The sequence below is a fragment of the Procambarus clarkii genome, chromosome 5 (assembly GCF_040958095.1).
Source record: "Procambarus clarkii isolate CNS0578487 chromosome 5, FALCON_Pclarkii_2.0, whole genome shotgun sequence".
In the NCBI taxonomy this organism is placed as follows: domain Eukaryota; kingdom Metazoa; phylum Arthropoda; class Malacostraca; order Decapoda; family Cambaridae; genus Procambarus; species Procambarus clarkii.
This window is the reverse complement of record NC_091154.1, coordinates 28,971,855-28,995,375: the sequence shown is the minus strand read 5'-3', so window position 1 is coordinate 28,995,375 and position 23,521 is coordinate 28,971,855. Positions and strand designations below refer to the sequence as shown.

Below are 23,521 nucleotides of genomic sequence, written 5' to 3'. Positions count from 1 at the left end.
TCAACACCAGCCAGAGGTTGGAGGACTTACCGATGATTATAAGACCAATATTTTCAAACGTTCAATACCTGGACCAACTATATATATATTAGATATACATGGTTCCCAATAATGCCAAAATACGGAAATTTAGTTACTAGCAACTTTGTAATATTCTATGATATTCTTATCCGTAAATTAGTTTTCATTTCATGTTTGCAAACAGCTACACCATTGTAAACTATTTCAAACATTGATATCCTTCACCCTTTGACTTCAGAGCTGGTGTTATTACTTCTTTATAAATGCTCGAACTGTAACGTTCAATATGTGGACAATACCTCACGAAATTTTAAACACCGTATATGAGGGCACAAGGTCATAACTTACCTCAGTGATTTACCCTCCCTTGGGGCAAGTTGCTTCCTGTGCTATTCGAGAGCACTGCGAGGAAATGGGGCCACCCTTTCACTGACAGTCAATTCCCTGGGCTGTTTCCTGGTTCGTAACGTCTGGAACTCAATATCTCGGGGGAACTATTTCAATAGTTAGAATGAGACCTCATTTGAACGGCTCGGAGTCCTCGACTTACGCAATAATTGTCGTCTTCTTTGAAGTATGTAGTTGAGTTTTAGATATATATATTATTTATGTCTATATTGTATATATTATTTATGTCTATATTGTATATATTATTTATGTCTATATTGTGTATATATTTTGGATCTCTATTATGACAATAATATATTTTATGTTTAATTTTTTCGCCATTTTAAGTCATTTAATGATATATATATATATATATATATATATATATATATATATATATATATATATATATATATATATATATATATATATATATATATATATATATATATATATATATATATATTTGAATTATATACTAATGTTTTAGTTAATCTTGCGTTGAATTTGTTCTTTATTTTAGCACTGATAATTGAGTTATGACTCCAAAAGTGCTGTTTTAAATACACTGAAGAAGTTATATATATATATCTCTACTCTGATTATATTTTTCATTGTATATGTATATCTATATATTTAAGACTAAAGTAGAACACATTTGTGAATCCGACTCCATTCTGAAGGAACAGTTCAAGATGCCTGCAACATTGCCGGTGCTTGTGTACGTGCACATTATGCTCTCCCTAAGTGTTAATCCAAATTCTGCATTTATTATTACACATTTATTGAACAAGGAAAAGACAAATATGTTACTGATTGTATAATTTTTTAATGTTCAATTTACTCTCCATTTTCTCAGAATTGTACGAAATGGAATGTATATTATAATTTAGAATTTGCTTTCGTTGCTATCAGCTTGGTAAATATATTACTTTTTTCGGGTAAAAGTTTTGTTATTTTTTGTTTACGCTGAATTTGTAAACTGTATTGTTTAGTAAATCTTTGTTGTATTGTTGAGGATCAAAGTTTTAATATTGTTTTTGGCCAAAATTAGCTTGAAAATTCTTGCCTTGCAACTGACTTCAAAAAAATTAAGGGACTAAAGGATGGTGAGAGCAATAAATGTGTCGGGAAAACTTTATCTCAGGTTATTTTTGCATACAAAGTTATATATATCTTATGGTGTTGCAGAGTTTGAAACTAGTTTTGCAATGTCTGGCAATTCGCTGCACAAATCTGAAACAACAATAACTTTTCGAGTTCTCATATGAGCTTGTTCCAGCTTCAAGCCTTCTGTTCATATTTTGATTTGACTATTCACCAAATTGCGAATGTTTTAAAGGAAGAGAAGCAAAAATATAAAAATTTCATATATCTTTTTTTGGAACCTCTCTTTAAATTGTTGTACGGCAGTTTCATAAACTTCATATTGCCACCCCGGGAACATACCTGACCTCAAAACACGCCAACCGTAACGGCACATTCCTATGCCTTCACAAACCAGGCATAACAAACACCTGATCCTCCTGCACTCAGGCACTTTACAACACACCCTCGCCATACAAGCACCGACTCAAACACACACATCAGCTCAAACATACACCTGCCACAACCAACAGTTTCGCCCCAACGCGCAATATAAAACACTTGTGCCGTAACAAACACTCGTTCTAATATGATCCACACCAATAGAAATTCACTCAAACTCACCCATACCATCACACATTTGACTACCCACATCTACCCACACACCCGCCCGCCTCACTACCACTCTTTAAAACTCCCAATTTAGTTAGTACTTGAGCACGCATGGGATAATCAGAAGAAAACATTGACTGGGGAAATTATTAACTATTCTCTAGTATAAGTATCATATGTCAAATTATAATTAATACTTGTGTTGGTTATGAATCTTCACTAATTAAGCTAATTAAAAAAATTAATCACTTATCTAATCCTCCACATCTTAACTAGTTGTCTCAGACGCTAACATAACAAAAGCGTATTATTTAATTAAAAATGAATTAAACACTCTAAGCTACCAGTCAGGTAGCTAATAGGATAAGATTAGGGTCGTGTAAATGCTTGAAACAATCACATGATTTTGTCAGAAATTTTGTACCAAATATTATAAATTATGCTCTTCAAGTTTATCCGAAGATGCGGAACACAATTAGGACGTTCATGTTATGTTCCATAACCTGGAAGCTCTAATATTTTTACTTAATTCAGTGTAATGATATGCCAGGTAAGGCTTAAGAGTTAATTATGGATAATAGCCTACTTGCTTCCATCCTGAATGTGAGCATCCTGGGGGAGTCGGTCGGCCGAGCGGACAGCACGCTGGACTTGTGATCCTGTGGTCATGGGTTTGATCCCAGGCGCCGGTGAGAAACAATGGGCATAGTTTCTTTCACCCTATGCCCCTGTTACCTAGCAGTAAAATAGGTACCTGGGTGTTAGTCAGCTGTCACGGGCTGCTTTCTGGGGGTGGAGGCCTGGTCGAGGACCGGGCCGCGGGGACACTAAAAAGTCCCGAAATCATCATCTCAAGATAACCCCATGATCAGGAGCAGGTATAGATCCTCAAGCTTATGTCACCACCACTCTGGTCGACTGGTCGGTTGGGTAGAGCGTCATGCCTACCATCAAACTGGTCGGGAAGGGGAGGGATTCGATTCCTATTATCCAAGCGGACGAAGTGTTTTGTTTCCCCACGACAGTCGTTATTGTATTGTATTTGATGTCGTCGGTCAATAGGCAGGTTCACTCATTAAGGAAGATGTATCAGGTTAGCACCACACTAACTCTCACTTTCCTCTCTCTCTCTCTCTCTCTCTCTCTCTCTCTCTCTCTCTCTCTCTCTCTCTCTCTCTCTCTCTCTCTCTCTCTCTCTCTCTCTCTCTCTCTCTCTCTCTCTCTCTCTCTCTCTCTCTCTCTCTCTCTCTCTCTCCATCCATCCATCCATTTTCCAAGTGGAGGAAACATGACAATTATTATCCCTGTGTTAGCGACGCTAGCAGTGTAGTTATGCTGTGGTATCTAAGGGTGATTATTAGTGTAAAATAATATTGTATAATACATTATATATTCAAAAGCTGCATTTTGATGCATGTGGTCAAAATGCTACTCCTCTTTCAAAGAGTGTTCCACTATTGCCTTAATAAAGTAACGACTGAGTGAGTGAGGCGTTTCATTCAACACACACGTTTATAGCGAGATGCCGCAAGGGTGACAAGTGGAGCCAGTCATTTGTTATTGCAAATAATGATGCCATTTGTGGATACTTTTGGTCAATAGTTCGATAAATATATCATTATTGAATGTAGAAGGATAATGTCAGAAACTTGATTACGAATAAATGCCCTGGATTTTAGAGAATGAATCACAGATTGTTTATACGTAAGTTAAATTGGATAAATTTTGTAGCAGCTTTTTTTTATTCAAATTGTGTTACATTAAAACAATTTGTTTTTGTCCACAGTTGTAAGCATTTGTGTTTTTCTGTCGCTTTATGTCTATATTAAAATGCATCACAATAGTTTCAGCCATAAATGCAAGTATTGTTCTATCGTAGTTTTATCTAATATTCAGTTTTTCCCCCAACGAATCAACTTTGATCTCATTTTCACTCAGTTTCGCTCATAAATAATATAGGACTTATATGCGAATAATACTTTTAGCATTCCTGAAATCAAATGGATTGCAGGAATGGTTATACCTGGAACTGGTCTGCAGCTGCAACTTATACAAATGATTCCTTATGCTTGGAAGATAAGACTTTCCTCTCGCAGTCTAACCATCAGAAAAGAGTTGGTGAATGAAAACACAATCATTAAAACCTATTTCATTTCTCTCATATATATATACCTATATAATATATATAGCTTCATAAATGAACATCATATATAACATTTGTAACACATTTTATGACCTTAAAATTACGTATAAGAATAGTTTGGAATAAAACATCTGCTTATGTTATCTAACAGTCTTACAACATCTAAACACATAAACTAAACTGCCTACAATCTTTCATATCTAATGATTTATCCCATACAGAAAAATATATATATCTATATTAATCGTTATCAATAATGAAATATACAAATCAACACAAATTCCTTTAAATTAGTAATTTGCCTATAATGACTGATAAATCATTCATCCTATTAAACATAAAGGATAATTCTTACATCTCAAAGACATAACTGATATTCTACTGTGTAAGTAAACTTAAATCTCTAATATCACTTGTAATACAACATCCAACAACATTTCGATATCATTAAATAATATTATTTTGAAACCAAAAGTATATTTAACGTCAAAGCTTTGCTATCAGTGAAAATAATATATTCATGTTATTTACATGTCAAATACATTCGTTTTTACATTACATGCTTTGGTATATTTATATATATATTTGTTACATATAATCAACACTCCGACAAGGACAAAAACTGAAGAACATACACTGGAACAACGACCTAGACTATTGTTGGCCTAACAGATTATCACAGACAAGTTGAGACATACACAATGATGACAAGTGAATTTACCTCAAGTGAACATTTACATAGAGGACTAATAACATCATTTATTACAAGTGAATTTTCTCACAAGGACTCAATTTCCTCAGTAAGAAGATCAGACGCGTGTAGACGAGGTAGCGTGGATTGATATGTGCTAAATGTATCTTGTATTTACAAATGAGAGGATTAATGATGACGAGATGAGTCTGTCTGACTGTTTGATCTGATAATTGTTGATGCATGAGTGAATGTCTGAATGTGTGCTTGATCTGAGAATTATTGATGAATGAGTTAATGTCTGTCTGATAGGGTGTTCGATCTGATAATTGTTGATGAATGAGTTAATGTCTGTCTGAATGAATGCTTGATCTGATTAGTGTTGATGAATGAGTGAATGTATGTCTGAGAGGGTGCATGATGATCTGATGTCGTTTTAATGCGCGAGTTTTGATATCTGAAATCATTCTTAATTAAATATGCTTGTTGATGGATGAATGAACGTCTTACTAAGACGATAACTAACATAGAATTTTGATGATATAGTGTCTTCTTAAACAAATATTATTTTGATATATAATTGATTAACGAAGGAATATCTGCTAGGACAATGTTTGACTTGATTGATCAATGTCTGTTAAAACACAGATTACGCATAATGAAGATGCGCCTGCAGTTTCCCATCTCGTTTAAATACCCTGTGATATGTATATTTATTCTGCAAGTATTCTTTGCTAACATGAATGTGTGAACAACGATATTGCACCTTTAGGTTCGTTAGATTATATTTTTGTAAGGTCTATGTACATATTATGCATATTTCATTTATTGTTATTGTATAAAAATTATATATATATTCATAGCTTATATTTTGTGTAAACTGTATTATTATGGAAATTGTGTTATTGAGACAATTGTGTTGTGAAGATATTTTACATAGAACTTTATCTTGAATCATTACCGTTTAAAAATGGAGAGTATCTTCAGGTTTCTCAGAACACAATGAAGGAAAAACACACACACACATAGAGACGTGTAAGGTTATCCGGAGGCCAGGATGAAGGAGCTTGTGAGTGCGTCGACTACGTCACTCTAAGCACCAGGTCATCTTATATGACCACACTTTGGAAGACTGGTCGCCCCCCGTAATGAACTTATTATTGCCCTAGTCGTCGCCTCAAAAACACTGGTTGATAACTTAGAAAACAAGTTCGATTTATTTGAGGACTGCTAAACGCCGGGTGCTTTTTGCTCTTCATAATGTTGATAACTAATGTTGGATTTATCCACTTAGGAAGTGGTCAAAATTTTGCAGGACTGGGCAGTTGTGCACTTCTGGGTTGCTCTTGGAAGCCATTAAGGTTGATCGATTTCCCAAGGAAAACAAGCAGACTCTCACGGCAAGATTCGAGACACGTTTCATTTTGTGGCAAGTCTGAAAAGAGAGGACAGTGTTTAAGAGATTATAGAAAATTAAACATTATTATTATTTTTCATTAACAGCAAATGAACCATCATATTGGATCTCATCCTATACCTCCGGCCAAATATGTGTTAATTCACACGCGACTCACAGCGGAGTACATTCGAACTTTTTATAAATTATTTTTTTCACTCACTTTCAAGTTCGAACACCACCCGGTAAATGCTTCACCCACATACTGTAAATCACACATTCATCAGCCGAACCAAAACACCTTACCTAACCTAAGTCTAACTATAAACATAACTAAATAAATTTTAACTTATTTTTAAGAAAATGAAGTTTTCCATTACACATTACGGAAAATATTTTAACTTTCTATTTGTGAAAAGCTTCGATGAATATGACTTGAAAACTGAGTTTACATATTGACATCTTTATGATAATGAAGGAATCTGATGTTGTATACTGACAGTGTTTACACTTGCATGAGGAAGGAATACTCACGAGGTCTCCGGATGTTGAGAAGCTGATGTTAACACTAGTACACACAAGAGTGTGTTGGGTCATCAGTAGAGCGTACGTGTACACTTTCGCACAAAAACACACACACAGACGCGCGAGTCCCACAGGACACGAAAGGCTTCAGAGTTGTGCTACCGACAGAAGAACGAAGCAGAGTGCACCACCACGGTGTATAAAGGTGACAGTGACGAAGTCGGTTGTGCAGGGAAGTTCAGCCGGTCATACGGAGATACCAGTACTCCGGTGAAGCTACCGGTGATACCAGTAGTGTGACGAAAACACCTTGTTGGGTAGTAAAGCTGCCGGTACTGGGGCGAAGATACCCAAGGTACAGTGAAGGAACACAGTTAACCAAAACACAACAGCAGGACCCAACACCATTTGAAAAGCCTTTGTACTTAGGTCTCACTGTAGTCGCTGCTTGTGTATGTGGGCGTCAGAGGTGGCCAGTCTGAAACGGATATGAGGGAAATGAATTGTATCCTTGCTAAATTCTCATTAGATATTAACCAAACCACACCTCTATTGCTGTTCCTTAACAACAACAGAGGCGTATTTGTGTGTTTTTGAGTCTGTGAAAGTTAAGTAACTGCAGGAATGAATTAGAGAGTGATATTGTGGCTAATTTATAATCGTTACATTTTATTACGTATTAAACTTATCAAAAGTCATATTACTCCAATATATAATTCGTTAGGATTAATGTGCATTTGGAGCCATGAAGATTGGCGAAGTGTGTTTAACCTGACGCAGCAGAGGACTCACCTGTGTAGCTTGTGGAAGGTCTGGCACCATCTTCGAAGACGGTGGCATGCAGGGAATAAAGAGTGGAGGGGTCGAGGCTGGCGTAGGGTGGAGGAACAGTCATGCCGGCTCCTAAGGAGGGCTGCTGACAGCACTGCTGCTGCTGCTGCTGTAAGAAATATTGCTCAGCTGCCGCTGACTGTATGTACTCAGCAGACGACTGTAACTGCTCTACTTGGTGGTATTTGTACTGTTGTTGCTCTGCCTGTTGGTGCTGCTGTTGTTCCATCTGCTGGTACTGCTGTTGCTCCATCTGTTGGTACTGTGCCTGTTCCCGCTCAAGTTGCTGCTGAAGGTGTGGCTGGCCGTGGTAGATGACCTGGGAGGGGCGCCTGGGCAGGGTGAAGGCTGGCTGAGGCTCGTAGTGAGGGCTGTACAGCTCTGCAAGGGACTCCACGCTTCGGAAGGCGGATGCAGACACATCTCTGACGGGTCTAGGCAGGTCATAGGAGGGCTGCTGGGTGATGATGGCCTGCTCGTACGACGCCTCAGTTGGAGAGGTTGGTAGGTCTAACTCAAGGTTAGCCCATGACACTCGGCCTTGACGGGAAGACTGGGATCCATGCTCATCTGTAGAGGAGGCAAGAATGTTCACTTTAAACATGATGCTACGGTATAATTATATATACATCTGTGAGGCTCATTATACTGAGGCTCATCATACTGAGGCTCATCATCATCCCTGATTCTCGTCACCATCCCTGAAGCAGCCCCTGATTACGCAGTTTCATTAAATTCGAGAAACACAAAATAATTACCGGAGCCGAGATTGACGATACCGCTGGAGAAGTCGTCTGGGGGAGCGATGATGTCCGCTCCGCTGTTGGAGATGGTGCTGGAGGAGGTGAGGATGGGACTGCTGCTGCGGGCGAGGGACGGAGTGCCCCTGGAGCCGGAGGGGTGAGACAGGTCCTGGAGACTACCGCCACTGAACGACCCAACACGACACGTCCCCATCACCTGCTGTTGCGACAAAGAACACCAACGTAGGAAATTTTGCCTGCTGGCCCATAGTGTATAGTTTAGCAGATCTGTTTAATATTGAAATGTAAATTTTCAAAGCTTTAAATTCTTATTGATACTACCTATTAAGCTAACCATCCTCACGTAAAGGCTGTATGTATGTTAAGTTCATATATATATCTATAAATATGAACTTAATGAAAAGTTGATTTTGCAACTGAACACTTTAATAAAAACCGAACTTATATATTAAAATGAAAAAAATAACTACCCTTAATTAAATCTAGGCCTAACAGACCACAACCTTGGCCTAACATATTCTAATCTAAGAATTGTTTGTGCCAACGTTAGGTTAAATTTTGTTTTAGTTCCTTTTCTTCCCCCCTTACAAATATATGATTTCAGACAGACAAGCTTTTGGTTTTGAAAGTTCGTTTTTAGACTAAAGTGCTTAGTTGAAAAGCGGAGTTTTTTTTCACTAACACGAAAATTGGTATTGCCTTCAGACATACCAATAGCAAACCAAATTCTTCACAGACACGTAGCGTTTTCATTGTGAAATATACAGCTAATGAACCATTCTCCAAAAATAATTGCACTAGAGAATAATGACAAATAATATAAATGAATTCAATCATACACAACATACTTAACAATCATAGGTTTGAAGCAGGAAAATAGTTATTCCTCTTACATTTTAAGCAACACATGAAACCACACAACGATCACGATAGAGCAGCTAATGTGTATCGTAACGGGACGAGAACAACACCTGCCATCTGCCTTGCACGATATATATAAACTGAAGCTGTAACTGCGTTTAGTGAACAGGCGAAGAATGTTTTTTAAGTCAACACTAAGATGAGCTGTGGTTTTATAGGAAGAGGCATAGAAATGATATATCAGGAGAAAGCGCTTTAGACAAATTGGACAATATATATATATATATATATATATATATATATATATATATATATATATATATATATATATATATATATATATATATATATATATATAAAGCAGGAACGGATATGTGAACTGGGTTATAGCTGGGATTTAGGAAATACAAATAAATTTAGATTGAAGTATTAAAGTGGGGAATACTGATATTATGGAATATTTTCGTTATGTACATGGCAAAGCTAAGCAGTGGTTATGGGAATGATGGAGAGAGAGAAAGAGAGAGAGAGAGAGAGAGAGAGAGAGAGAGAGAGAGAGAGAGAGAGAGAGAGAGAGAGAGAGAGAGAGAGAGAGAGAGAGAGAGAGAGAGAGAGAGAGAGAAGAGAGAGAGAGAGAGAGAGAGAGAGAGAGAGAGAGAGAGAGAGAGAGAGAGAGAGAGAGAGAGAGAGAGAGAGAGAGAGAGAGAGAGAGAGAGAGAGAGAGAGAGAGAGAGAGAGAGAGAGAGAGGGGGGGACGGGGGGGAGAGGAAGGTGTGAGTTAGTGTGTACTGACTTAACATATCTTCCTTAATGCGCTATGATATGTAATATCGCAAACGAGCATAAACGAGTGAAAATATATGATTGTGACTGTAATTGGCTGAGCTACTTCAGTAAACTGAAGAACTCCACACCTCTCCCATCCACCCCCAAGAAAACCCCGTCTCTAAAGGCGAGAATTAATGTTACTTGCTAAAATGAGAATTGTAAGCGAGAAAGATTTGTTTTAGTTTCTGATGGCCCTGAGTAAGGATATCTCTGAATTTAAGCAAGACTCTAAGTATCCACTAGGATATCATTAAGTATCTAAGACTCTAAAGTGTCCACTCTTTCACAACTGCTCACTTAAAATATATTAGGTGTTCGCTGTGATTTACGAAATGTTCATTTGTAATATGCAATGAGCTCACTTATGATATGTTAAGCGTTTAATGTATAGATCGCGACACGAATGACTTAAATTCTAATATGATCCGTCAAGACAGTAAATGATATTGTTCATCACACAATATTGCAAATGGTATTGTTCTTTAGACAAAAATGCAAGCTAAACTTATGCCCTGTTACCGAATTGCTGTAGATTATATACTTGTTATAGACAACGACTATGCAATCTGTGATGTGATTGGTGAGAAGACAACGCCGATTTTGTATGGGAAAAGAGGAGGAATAGGGAGTAATATGAGTGAAGTATTGTAATTTAACTTATGAAAAAAGCAGAAGAATTAGGACGTTTTATACAGCGAATGAAGCACATTATTTTTAGTCCAAACTGATGGATTGAAGGACAGCAAGCCTAGTGGATTTGAGGCGTTTTTTTGGGGGGTTTTAGAGCTGGTATAGTTATAGATTTTTTTTTTGCCACAAGGTTAGGGACGCATGGAGCAGGTTGAGAGGGAGAGATGATGCCTGGGGTCGAGGGTTGAGTTCTGAAGTAATATGGAAGCGAAGATCTCAAGGCTTCTCTTTAAGGGATATTGACCGTAGTAGTAATAGTGGTGGAGGTGGTGGTGGTGGTGTAGTAGAGACGCTCAGCTCGACTAACTCTACTTACAGTACAGGTAACAATTTCCGATGACCCGGGCAAGGTATATGTTCGTGTGTGTGTGTGTGTGTGTGTGTGTGTGTGTGTGTGTGTGTGTGTGTGTGTGTGTGTGTGTGTGTGTGTGTGTGTGTGTGTGTGTGTGTGTATGTGTGTGTGTGTGTGTGTGTGTGTGTGTGTGTGTGTGTGTGTGTGTGTGTGTGTGTGTGTGTGTGTGTGTGTGTGTGTGTGTGTGTGTGTGTGTGTGTGTGTGTGTGTGTGTGTGTGTGTGTGTGTGTGTGTGTGTGTGTGTGTGTGTGTGTGTGTGTGTGTGTGTGTGTGTGTGTGTGTGTGTGTGTATGTGTATGTGCGTGTGTATGTGTGTGTGCTAGTGTACCAGGTGTGACTCAGGTTTCTCAGGGGCCCTGGACTCGCCAACACACTCTCTCTCTCCCCGAAGCCACCGCTCCTCACACAGAGGCCTGGGAGGGGGAGGGGACACACGGTACACCATGTTGACGAACAAGCTGCTAGCTGAGAGAGAGGACGGGCAGGTGGTGGAAGAGGTCTGGGTTAGGGACCCGGGCAGCGGAGGTGTTACCTGGTGGACGAGCGGAGGCGTTACCTCGTAGTCAGGTGGAGGGATGTCGTCTGTGGAGCTGAGAGACATCCTGTCCACCTGGGACGGCGACGGCACCTCATAGGCCGAAGATTTGCATGAAGACGCTGAGAGAATAAGAGACATTTTACCTGCCTGCTCAACCCCCCCAGCACAGTCACACTACATTACCAAACTTGATTTCAAGGAAGCTTTTGTTCACATCTTATGTTAAGCGTTTGACACTTAACATAAGTTTGACACTTCCTTCTGATAATTCTCTCTCTCACATCTCAGTAAGGTCATAGGATAATATCATGTCTTACAATTACGATATGGCGACACATGCACGGTATATCAGCGCTATTGTGATGTTATCCATAATTCGAAAGAGCATTATTTTGGTCCAAAACCTTATCCTAAATCATCTTGGACAATATGAGACAATAGCAGCCAGAGAAGCGGAGAGCAGATTGAAGCCTAAGTAAGTCATTCTTCCGCTCCTCATTCCTCAAACTCCTCCAGCAAGCTTATTATTAAAATTTAACACTGACGTCATGACAACAGTGACGTCATGACAACACTGACGTCATGACAACAGTGACGGCATCACAACAGTGAGATCATCATATTAGTGACGTTAATACAAGAGTAACTCCATTGCAACAATATACCACAAAACATGTTTAGTTTGAATGCAAATGAAAGCCGAACAACTTAGTATTGTTCCAAATTTGATCTAATTTCATTATTCCACGACACTCGGTGTTTTTTATCCAAGAGCTTTTCAAATATGAAATAAAATTGACCATGAAATTTACTTCAAAACAACAATGCAAAGCTCAAGAGCAGGAAGAATGAGATAACCGTGTCTCCCAAGGTCTGGGTCACCACATGTGCCACCGAGATAAACAAGGAGATATGCTCACAAAAGGTATTGTGACAAGGAAGTAGGGATCGTCTAACCGGAAGAGATGGGGGCAGCGAAAGGAAGAGAGGGAGGGAGAGAGATAGATAGATAGAGAGAGAGAGAGAGAGAGAGAGAGAGAGAGAGAGAGAGAGAGAGAGAGAGAGAGAGAGAGAGAGAGAGAGAGAGAGAGAGAGAGAGAGAGAGAGAGAGAGGGAGGAAGGAAGAGAGCTACAGAAGTAACATAAATTACCAGAGAATTCGTGGAAGAAGGAGCGTCGTCGGAGGAAGCAGAGGACGCCTATAATATTGAGTACTATAAGCACGGCTCCCGTCACAGCAATCAAGAGGAAGGCGATGTACGACACTCCTTTGGGGCCTTCCTTGTCACTGACTCCATTTTCTTCACTTTCCACTGCAACATTAATTAGCCACATTATATATATATAGATATAAACGAACACTTTTAGTCAAGGAATTTTTTTAAATTAATAAAGGAATTAAATCATCAAAGCACCAAGGCTACATTTCAGGGATAACTGCAACTCATGATACTTCCGCCTTTCATGTGTCCACGAGAACGGTAAAAAACTATTATGACCTGAATTAAATTACCAGACACAACTCGTTGCATTTATACACAGGTTAATTCGAGAACGTTAAATTTATAATTTTTTTGTTTATCAAATGGTGTTGCGACCTGGTGATGCTGGGTACTGTATCACCAACTGCTTGCTGAGATGGTGAAACAGCGGTCACTGTACAGACGCCAGGATGACGAGGTACACATCACCTCAACAATCACCACTCGTGATTTTCACCCCATGAAACTAATCAGTATGGAAATAGTCCATTAACTCACAGCAAACACTCACAGGAACGCCTGCACACACCCACTCTCGCCAGAACTCGACCCACCTTCACTCATGATGACGACCACTGGGGGAGAGATGTGGTGGACACGGCCGTGCTCGTCGTAGGACTGGATGCTGAAGGAGTACTCTTCTCCTGGCGTGAGCTCCTCGATAACAAGGCTCGAGAAGTTGGTCCCTGGGATGTCGACCAGCTGGAGGTGGGTGGGAGGGGGAGCGAGATTCGATATGAGGTACTGGCTTTCCATGCTTGGGTCAACCAGCTGTGAGGGGAAGGTTGTGGGAGAGAGGGAGGGAGAGGTCTAGGGAGTGGAAAGGGAGGGAGGGAGGGTAAAGACAAGGGGGGAACGACGTATGAATAAGAGGCAGTGGGTGACCAACACGTGTCAGCTCGTGTATGTGAGGGGGGAGTCGGGGAGCTATAGGGATCTTATGGTACTCTCGATCTCAGCGCTGTCACACCTGATCCAGATCGCGGGGAAAACCAAGCCTCTCTCTTTGTACTTAAACCACAACCACAAAATTTTCCACTGGCGATGACCAGAGTTCCTAATAGCTCTGTTGAACAATGTTGTGACTGCCAATTGGGTTATAACATGACCAAATTCTATTGTAAATGATTGCCAAATCTTTTGAGATCACGATCGTACGCGGTCACTGTTCAGCTGGGTTTTCCTCTCCCACATAAGAACTGGCACATCAGGACTCCCACGAAGACATGGCCTCCGACATACATACGACATGCAACGGGGGTCAGTGGGCCAGTGTAAGGTAGTTAGTGTTAACAACAATACATATCCTATCTAAAAAAAACATTCATGTTCCACTAGCATATCTGCTTCCTTACACGTATACATGTTCTCAATACCAGTCTTGAGGCTATAATTCATTTATTATTAATACAAAATGAAAGGAGAAAATCAACTAGGGCTGTGAGGTGGGTGCAAACCTGCAACCAAGGCGTTGCTAGCCGCATACTCTACCCACTAGAGTATGCTCTACCACATGAGGTAGAGCATACTCTACCACTAGAGTAGGCTCTACCTCATGGCCGTCCCGAGTGGATTTTCTCATTGATATCTATATCACGTTAAATTTGATTTCTGTGTATTTAGAAAAGGTTATGCTACTCTCACAAGTAGATAACCGTATTATCGATTATTTCTTCATAATATGACTTTACCACTCGTAATCAGGAGGGACAAATTATATCATGACCATTGTTTCTGTTAGTCAGTATCTCTATTTATTCATACGAAACCTCGAGACATATGCACAAATAACGTGAGTTGGTGCGTTATTAGTGACGCTATTGTGTATTGTGAAAGAGCAACAGTAATCAGTGATTGTTTGTCACCAGACGCTATTGTGGACGCAAGAAGCAATAACAACAAATTTGTTGTGTCATGCAACAATAGGTGATTGTTCTCTTGAAATTTGACATGTTAAACAATACAAAAAAATGTATTCACCAGAAACGTTTGTCTGGACTCAATACTTAGAAATGATAACAATAAATTTGTTGTTTTCCAATAACTGATGAATGTTCTCACGAACTTTAATATGGACGCAACAGACAGGAGCAATAACAATAGATTTGTTGTGTCATGCAACTATTTCTTTGAAGATAAGTGGAAGAAGAAGAAGAACAGGTGATAATGGTTTAACTGTCTAGATATCAACTAGCTCACGAGGGAACAGTGAGGAAATCACAGCAAGCTGCATTTCTAAGAATGTGAAAGAACAGAGAGACTCACAAGTCTCTCTCAAGAGAGAGAGAGAGAGAGAGAGAGAGAGAGAGAGAGAGAGAGAGAGAGGAGAGAGAGAGAGAGAGAGAGAGAGAGAGAGAGAGAGAGAGAGAGAGAGAGAGAGAGAGAGAGAGAGAGAGAGAGAGAGAGAGAGAGAGAGAGAGAGAGATTGAGTGAGTTAAACACACAGGATAGAGACTAGGATGGGTGAGTGGAAGTAAAGTATGCCCTACAGAACTGAGCCTATCAGATGTGGTGATTTTAAGGTACTACTGACCTCGTATTGCCGGTGACTGGTGGGGCGATACCTGAGGGTGTAACCTGCTGGGGCAGGACCCACCGTCAGGTCTGCCCACCTCACCTCGACGGTCGTATCGCTCACCGCCGTGACCTGCAGAAAGGACACAAGGACCCCGTTAGACTTGCCTTATTGATCTGTCTCTCTCTCTCTCTCTCTCTCTACCGAGGAACACCGTACGCCGCCAACATGTGCTCCTCAACAATGGCTTGCAATCAATGCTTCCCCTGCAAGTCTCTGAGCATGTAAATTTTTAACGAGCAGCGTACTTAATGCGTGTGAAATTTTGGACGACCACATCGTCAAAAAATCTCTATGGATTTAGAGAAATTAAGACCACCGAGGAAATTGACGCTTCCGCGTACAAATAAACATTATCATTTAAATTGTCATCCACACTTCCGTGGAAATAAACTTCGTCTAAGTGCTTCGGCCTCACATGCTTTGGGTCCGCGGACCGAGCCTCCTAGAGCCCAGGTGAACGCAACATTATATCATTAATTGCATAGCTATATACTTTTAGGGCAAAAAACACATCAAATTGTACGCCTTTCAAGTCGTGGGAACCAGTTGGCGGCACATACTTTCACTTCAGTTGGTCTCTCAGTATAAAATATCATATCCATGATTCTCTACAAATCGTCTGAAAAACTGTAACTGAATTATTAGGGCTCTCACGTTAAGGCTGAGTGGGGTTCCGGGCTGCGAGGGCTGGCTGAGGGTGTAGTTGAGAGCGTGGGAGCCCAGTGGGTTGAGGGCGACGCAGGTGTAACTAGCGAAGTCTCGGGCTGTCACACTTCGAACCTCCAGCACTGAAGACCACTCAGCCACTCCGTCCATCAGCTTGGGGAGATAGGAGTCGTGTTAGTATGTATGCCCCTGGCCTTCTGTCTCTTATTGGGGTTTCTGTCCTGATCAGTTTACTTATGAATCAAAATAATTGTTTTTTTTTTAGTATATCCCAATACAAATAATATTTGGGTTTCGTCAATCATTACTGAAACAAGACATTTTAATGAGCACGAAGAGAAAAGGAGCAGCAATACAAAATTTATTAATTTAACTTGACGTAATAAATTACTTTTGAATAATCTATTTTACAAACTAACTTTTAAAAATGTAATATTTAAATAGATAAAATTTAATAGATAAAATTGTTAAAATATATATATCGTAGCCTTTCTTTTATTTCTTAGAAATATAATTTATGAAATAAAATTTATTTATGGCGCAACACGCTCGCACAGTAGCTACTGAGGCTGGTCACCCACCAAAAACTACCCAATATTTTTAACATGAGTATAATTAACAGTTCACCAGATTATCAAGTTTTTTTCTCGGAAATTGAACATTCATTTTAGATAACTAATTCTTCTAATTATGCAGAACAGTTTAAACATAAAGTCAAGTGGTGTACACACACCACTGAAGAGCATGGATGTTACCTGTGGCATGTGAATGTTATATTTCTTGTCGTCAGAGATTGGCCCGTCCTCAGCCAGCCAGTAGAAGGTGGGTTGAGGAGAGGCCCTGACGCGACAGTCCAACAGACCACTGCCTCCTTCAACGGCCCATGACCTGCCTGCCACCTCTTCCTCCTCCTCGTCCAGGAGGCTGCTGCTGCTGCTGGCCGACGAGGGAGCTTCTGTAAGAAGTAGAGGGAGAAGAAACAGTGAAGAGGTACAGTTACAATGGTCTCTATATATTTAGAGATGTGGTCCAAAGATGTACATGTTTGAGAGGTTGCAAAGGGTGAAGGAGGGAGAGATGATGCAGTATCGAGGAACATTGTAGTCTCGTGATTGTTGTGTACACTTGAGTAACGTGTTGTTGTGTATCGACTTATAAGTGTCTCTGGACTCTTAGCAAAACGAGTTTGTTGTACTTCGATTCTAAGTGCCTCCAGGTTGTTTGTGTCGGCTCGCGTGTATGTTGCGCATCAATTACAAGTGTCTCTGCAAGTGTCATCTCAAGTATGTATGTGCTACATTCGTTTCTCCTTCTGTGTCCTATTGGCAGGCGTCGTGTTGACTTGACTCACGTGTGACGACGACGGCGGTGGCGACGGCCGTAGACGACGCCACAACATTGGAGGCACGACAGTAGTAGAGTCCTGTGTCCTCTGGCGACGAGGCCTCCACCACCAGGTAGGCCTCGCCCTCTCCCCAGGACAGAGCCACGCTACGAAGCAAATGGGCGATCATTAGCATAGCATATTAGCAGATCCGCTGTGATCTACAGTCAGAGGAAAAAGATTTAAAGAGCCTTTTAAATTCGTTAAGTCCTTCAATGCATGCCAGTATTGAGCTCCTAATACCTATAGTAATTTATAATTACCCGAATCCAGGCTTTCAGGGATCAGTGAATAATTATTCGCTTACCATTACTCTGAATTAATTTAATTAATGATTATTAATTAGCCAGGATTAATGGCTCATGGGCTCAAGTTTCATACAAGTTCACACACACACACATACACATACACACACACACACACACACACACACACACACACACACACACACACACACACACACACACACACACACACACACACACACACACACACACACACACACACACACACTATTATTAATTCCAATTCAAGCACTACTACTCACAATATTACTGTCCCTGTTATTGTTGTTTACATTTCTTCCTATATTAGGAAGAAATTATGACAGGCAATGAATAATGGACTTATTTATCTATATGGAAAATGGAACTTTCCTCAGTTTTTTCCCAGAAGTGAGCAGCATTTCAGGGATTCGTTCACTGGGTTTTCTTCCTAGGGTTACTTCCCGGGGTTTTCTTCCTGTGGTTTACTCCCTTAGATTTACTCACCCGGGTTTACTGCCCAGGGTTTACAACTCTTACTTTACCTACCTCTTTCATTGGCTGAGCGAAAAAAGTTATGCTATAGTATTTGTTTCTTGTTTCCCTATCAAAATATGATCAAATTAAAAGGTTACACAAATGTGTCACGAGTCAAGATGTGGTTATGTTGGCACTAACTATGGTCATGTTGGTACTTGCTATGGTTATGTTGTCACTAGCTATGGTCATGTTGGCACTAGCTATGGTCATGTTGGCACTAGCTATGGTTATGTTGGCACTAGCTATGGTTATGTTGTCACTAGCTATGGTTATGTTGGCACTAGCTATGGTTATGTTGGCACTAGCTATGGTTATGTTGGCACTAGCTATGGTTATGTTGGCACTAGCTATGGCTATGTTGGCACTAGCTATGGTTATGTTGGCACTAGCTATGGTTATGTTGGCACTAGCTATGGTTATGTTGGCACTAGCTATGGTCATGTTGGCACTAGCTATGGTCATGTTGGCACTAGCTATGGTTATTTTGGCACTACCTATGGTCATGTTGGCACTAGCTATGGTTATGTTATCCCTAGCTATGGTCATGTTGGCACTAGCTATGGTTATGTTGGCACTACCTATGGTCATGTTGGCACTACCTATGGTCATGTTGGCACTAGCTATGGTTATGTTATCCCTAGCTATGGTCATGTTGGCACTAGCTATGGTTATGTTGGCACTACCTATGGTCATGTTGGTACTAGCTATGGTTATGTTGGCACTATGGTCATGTTGGCCCTAGCTATGGTTATGTTGGCACTAGCTATGGTCATGTTGGCACTAGCTAAGGTTATGTTAGCACTAGCTATGGTCATGTTGGCACTACCTATGGTCATGTTGGTACTAGCTATGGTTATGTTGGCACTAACTATGGTCATGTTGGCACTAGCTATGGTTATGTTAGCACTAACTATGGTCATGTTGGCACTAGCTATGGTCATGTTGGTACTAGCTATGGTTATGTTGGCACTAACTATGGTCATGTTGGCACTAGCTATGGTTATGTTAGCACTAACTATGGTCATGTTGGCACTAGCTATGGTTATGTTAGCACTAACTATGGTCATGTTGGCACTAGCTAAGGTTATGTTAGCCCTAGCTATGGTTACGTAGTCTCAGACGCTACATTTATTCATCTCTACATCTGGGCAATGCTAGCAGCTTACAAACAGAATCAGTTTAGATTCAGAGAAACTTCATCAGTAACATTACCGAAATCGCCATTCCAATTCAGGTAACACGGAATTAGTTAAAACCTAAAGCTCTAATTTAAGAGTGAGTTTGGATGCGTATTGAGCAGTGCCACAGGGATCAATAAGCCACTAACCCGTTCTCATCAGTGCTGACGTTCTCACCTGGAATCGTCGGCATCCTTGGACCAGGTGACGTTTGGGATTGGGTTACCGACGGCAGAGCAGAGGACGCTGGCCGTGTCATTCTGGTCCACCAACACTCGCTTGGCCGTGGTAATGTTCTCTGGACCATCTGCCGAAAGGAATTAGCTTATATTAAAACCCATTTGTAATTTTTTAATGGTGAAGGGAATGCATACTTTAGGGGGGGGGGAAAGAAGAGTTTTAGATATGGTATTGTTATTTAAAGAGAAAGAGAGAGAGAGAGAGAGAGAGAGAGAGAGAGAGAGAGAGAGAGAGAGAGAGAGAGAGAGAGAGAGAGAGAGAGAGAGAGAGAGAGAGAGAGAGAGAGAGAGAGAGAGAGAGAGAGAGAGAGAGAGAGAGAGAGAGAGAGAGAGAGAGAGAGAGAGGGAGAGAGAGAAGAGAGAGAGAGAAAGATAGAGAGAAGAGTAGAGACAGACAGAGAGAGAGGGAGAGGGAGAAGAGAGAGAGAAAGATAGAAAGAGGAGCAGAGACAGACAGTGAGAGAGGGAGAGGGAGAAGATAAAGAGAAAGATAGAAAGAGGAGCAGAGACAGAGAGGGAGAGAGAGAAGAGAGAGAGAAAGATAGAAAGAGGAGCAGAGACAGACAGAGAGGGAGAGAGACAGAGAGACAGAGAGAGACAGAGAGAGACGGAGAGTCGTAGGACTGATAAATACCATGGAAACGCACAGAATTTCAAACATCAATAGAATTCACAGCGCAAACGAACGATTTGTTTTCGCAGTAGGATGAAGAGCTGGAACTACCACACGAGGGGAGAGAGCCAGTGAGAGGTGCTCCCTCCTCCTTAATGTTATTGTTCGAGCCCTGAAGTTGAACCCTAACCTCTCCATTGTGCCCAAAACAAAACAACACGAAGCCAGTGAACTGAGGGACACTGTTAAGTTTTATTTATGATACATTGATTTCCCCTAGCAGTGGTCGTGGGTTATTTTTCCCTGCATTCACTATACACTAAATACTCTGCATTTACTATACACTACGTATTCTGCATTCACTGTACACTAAGTACTCTGCAGTCACTATGCACTACGTACTCTGCAGTCACTATGCACTACGTACTCTGCATTCACTATACACTAAATACTCTGCATTTACTATACACTACGTATTCTGCATTCACTGTACACTAAGTACTCTGCAGTCACTATGCACTACGTACTCTGCATTCACTATCCGCTAACCACTATACAAACCACCTATCCATAAACAAACCCCCTTACATTCATTATATTCTAATAAAGCTGCATTCACCATAAACTAACTTTCCTATATTTGCAATAGGCAAGTTCACTGTGTATTAACCTGAACAAATCCATCCTTTACTTGATATGTGCCGATGAAATCCACAGGAGCCGTGATGACGATTCGAACCTATGCCCTGGATGTTCCCAGACGCTTGTCTTGGGTTTGAATCCTCATCTCATTTCCTGTGGATTTCCTCATTGATATATATCACGTTTACTATTACTTATCTATGCATTGATATGTGTTGATCCACCCCAATACTTGTCATGTACTGGGACCCCCTGTACTAGACACTCACACTGGACGTCGACGATGAAGGAGGCGTTGACGGAGCCCCTGCTGCTGCTCGCAGTGACGGTGTAGGTCCCGGCCATATGGCGTCCCAGGCGTTTCAGGATCAGCTCTCCACTCCCTCCCTCGGACACCACCCCCGTCAGCAGAGCAGCTCCACGCTGCCAGGTATATCTGCGGGAACAGGTCTGGTCAGTCATTTGCGATTTCCGAAATGGTTGTTTTCAGCCATCTGCGGCTTGTAAAACATGCGTTATTAGTTATATTTTGGGCCTAGGAATGATGGTCAGGGCCAATTTTGGGCCTCGGAATGATGGGCAGGCCTATTTTGGGCCTAGGAATGATGGTCAGGCCTATTTTGGGCCTAGGAATGATGGTCAGGCCTATTTTGGGCCTGGGAATGATGGTCAGGCCTATTTTGGGCCTGGGAATGATGGTCAGCCACAAACTGGGCTTCGTAATGTTAGTCTTTAAAACTGTGTTTAGGTATATGTTTGGGCGTTGGAACAATGGTTAGCCGTACGGTGTGTTTTTTAAAACAAATGCCTGAGAACAAATGTTTTCGGACAGATTGCGTGCTTGTGAAACCAGCATTGTCAGCAACTTGTGCCTGATAACAGTTATCCACATGTTATGCAAACATTACAAGTTATCTCAGTAATTTACATTAGCGTATGGCATGTTCTCAAACATTTATGTGATGTTTGAGAACGTTGGGGAATCAACGTTCAATATTTTACTTGTAGAAGATAGAATCTCTTTTATTTTTCCCTTAGCTACCCTTGCAGTCCATCTGGTGGACTGCAAAAAAGGCAAAATACACAATTATAATTTTATGCCCTCGTCAAAAACGTAAGAAAATAAAAAAAAATATAACATTTATATCTGATGGAGGCATACAATCTTATGAGTAGTATTCATCTTGCGACTCTAAGAGAGAATACTACAATTACCCTCCCCCACGGCAGTTTACGGCACTAGGAACCAAGAGACTTACCGGACTGGGCCGGGATTCGCAAGAGCTTCAGCTGTAATGGTCAGATCACCTCCTTCCAACACGTCCAATTTTCCTGATGGGGTGAACAGCCACACTGGTCCATCTGCAATATTGGAAAAACGTGTAAAGAATTACCCGTGCGGTAAAGTAATTGTGAAGCAAAAGCACTAAGTGAGAATGTCTGTGGAACACCTTTTGAGGGATGTGAGGACGAGGAGCTGGGGTATAAAGACGGAGAGAAACAACGGAGCAAGAATGCAGACCAATCAAGAAGCCAGGTTGATGCGCAATTGACTAGTCAAGATGGATGGAAATGGAAGGGAAGGGCAAGGTAAATATTTTTAGTGTGTGTGTGTGTGTGTGTGTGTGTGTGTGTGTGTGTGTGTGTGTGTGTGTGTGTGTGTGTGTGTGTGTGTGTGTGTGTGTGTGTGTGTGTGTGTGTGTGTGTGTGTGTGTGTGTGAATGTGAATTTTGTCGATTCCAATAGATCAGGTATTATACGAGCATGCGAAAAGAGTATGTGTTTGTGTGTAGTGCAAATGGGAGTACGTCTGGGTGTCTGTGTGGCTATGTATGTGTTTGTCTGTGTTAGCTAACTCAGGGGTAAAATAATATAACAAATACATGGTTTTAACCCTCAAAACGAATACAAATAAAAAACTATTGAAATGAGCTTAACAAACATATACTATAATTAGGGAAGCTTATGTGATTAGCAGTTCGACCATTAAACAATTCATCCCAAAAAAACATACAAGAACTTCTCAGAATCTGTGATTACATGGTTATATTTTATTTTCTTGGAATTTTATCAAAATAACTTTTAAGTTAATGTATTAGCTTCCTAACATCAACCAAAAACAAAGAGTATATTTTATACAAAAATGGTTATCACTCTTCTATTGAGGAAGGGTGAATGTGATGCTTGGATTCACTCAGAGTGTTCACGTTTAAAACCTGGTTCTTGTAGCGTAAGACTCGATCATTTACGAGAAGAATGGAAGAGCACTCACCCAGGTGGGTTTTAGAGAGAGAGAGAGAGAGAGAGAGAGAGAGAGAGAGAGAGAGAGAGAGAGAGAGAGAGAGAGAGAGAGAGAGAGAGAGAGAGAGAGAGAGAGAGAGGGAGAGAGAGAGAGAGAGAGAGAGAGAGAGGAGAGAGAGAGAGAGAGAGA

General features: G+C 40.7%; 2 protein-coding genes across 2 annotated transcripts in view; both read right to left on the bottom strand.

Moving 5' to 3' along the window:
• Nucleotides 1-4,248: 4,248 nt before the first annotated feature.
• LOC138350013 (vacuolar protein-sorting-associated protein 36-like) lies at nucleotides 4,249-8,739 on the bottom strand. The gene is made up of 4 exons (XM_069300149.1): nucleotides 8,451-8,739; nucleotides 7,654-8,262; nucleotides 6,871-7,339; nucleotides 4,249-6,375 (listed from the first exon to the last, which is right to left on the bottom strand). The coding sequence occupies exons 1-3, from the start codon at nucleotides 8,647-8,649 to the stop codon at nucleotides 7,287-7,289; spliced, it is 861 nt and encodes a 286-aa protein (XP_069156250.1). The 5' UTR covers nucleotides 8,650-8,739; the 3' UTR covers nucleotides 4,249-6,375; nucleotides 6,871-7,286.
• A 2,767-nt stretch (nucleotides 8,740-11,506) lies between these two features.
• Nucleotides 11,507-23,521, bottom strand: part of LOC138352557 (synaptogenesis protein syg-2-like) — a 15,174-nt gene continuing 3,159 nt past the window's right edge. Inside the window, exons 2-11 of the mRNA XM_069305049.1 lie at nucleotides 22,350-22,452; nucleotides 21,360-21,526; nucleotides 19,774-19,903; nucleotides 17,583-17,722; nucleotides 16,987-17,186; nucleotides 16,220-16,384; nucleotides 15,521-15,634; nucleotides 13,542-13,689; nucleotides 12,877-13,038; nucleotides 11,507-11,844 (exon numbers count right to left, since the gene is read on the bottom strand). Coding sequence (XP_069161150.1) covers nucleotides 11,507-11,844; nucleotides 12,877-13,038; nucleotides 13,542-13,689; nucleotides 15,521-15,634; nucleotides 16,220-16,384; nucleotides 16,987-17,186; nucleotides 17,583-17,722; nucleotides 19,774-19,903; nucleotides 21,360-21,526; nucleotides 22,350-22,452 — 1,667 coding nt within the window. The remainder of the gene's footprint in view (nucleotides 11,845-12,876; nucleotides 13,039-13,541; nucleotides 13,690-15,520; nucleotides 15,635-16,219; nucleotides 16,385-16,986; nucleotides 17,187-17,582; nucleotides 17,723-19,773; nucleotides 19,904-21,359; nucleotides 21,527-22,349; nucleotides 22,453-23,521) is intronic.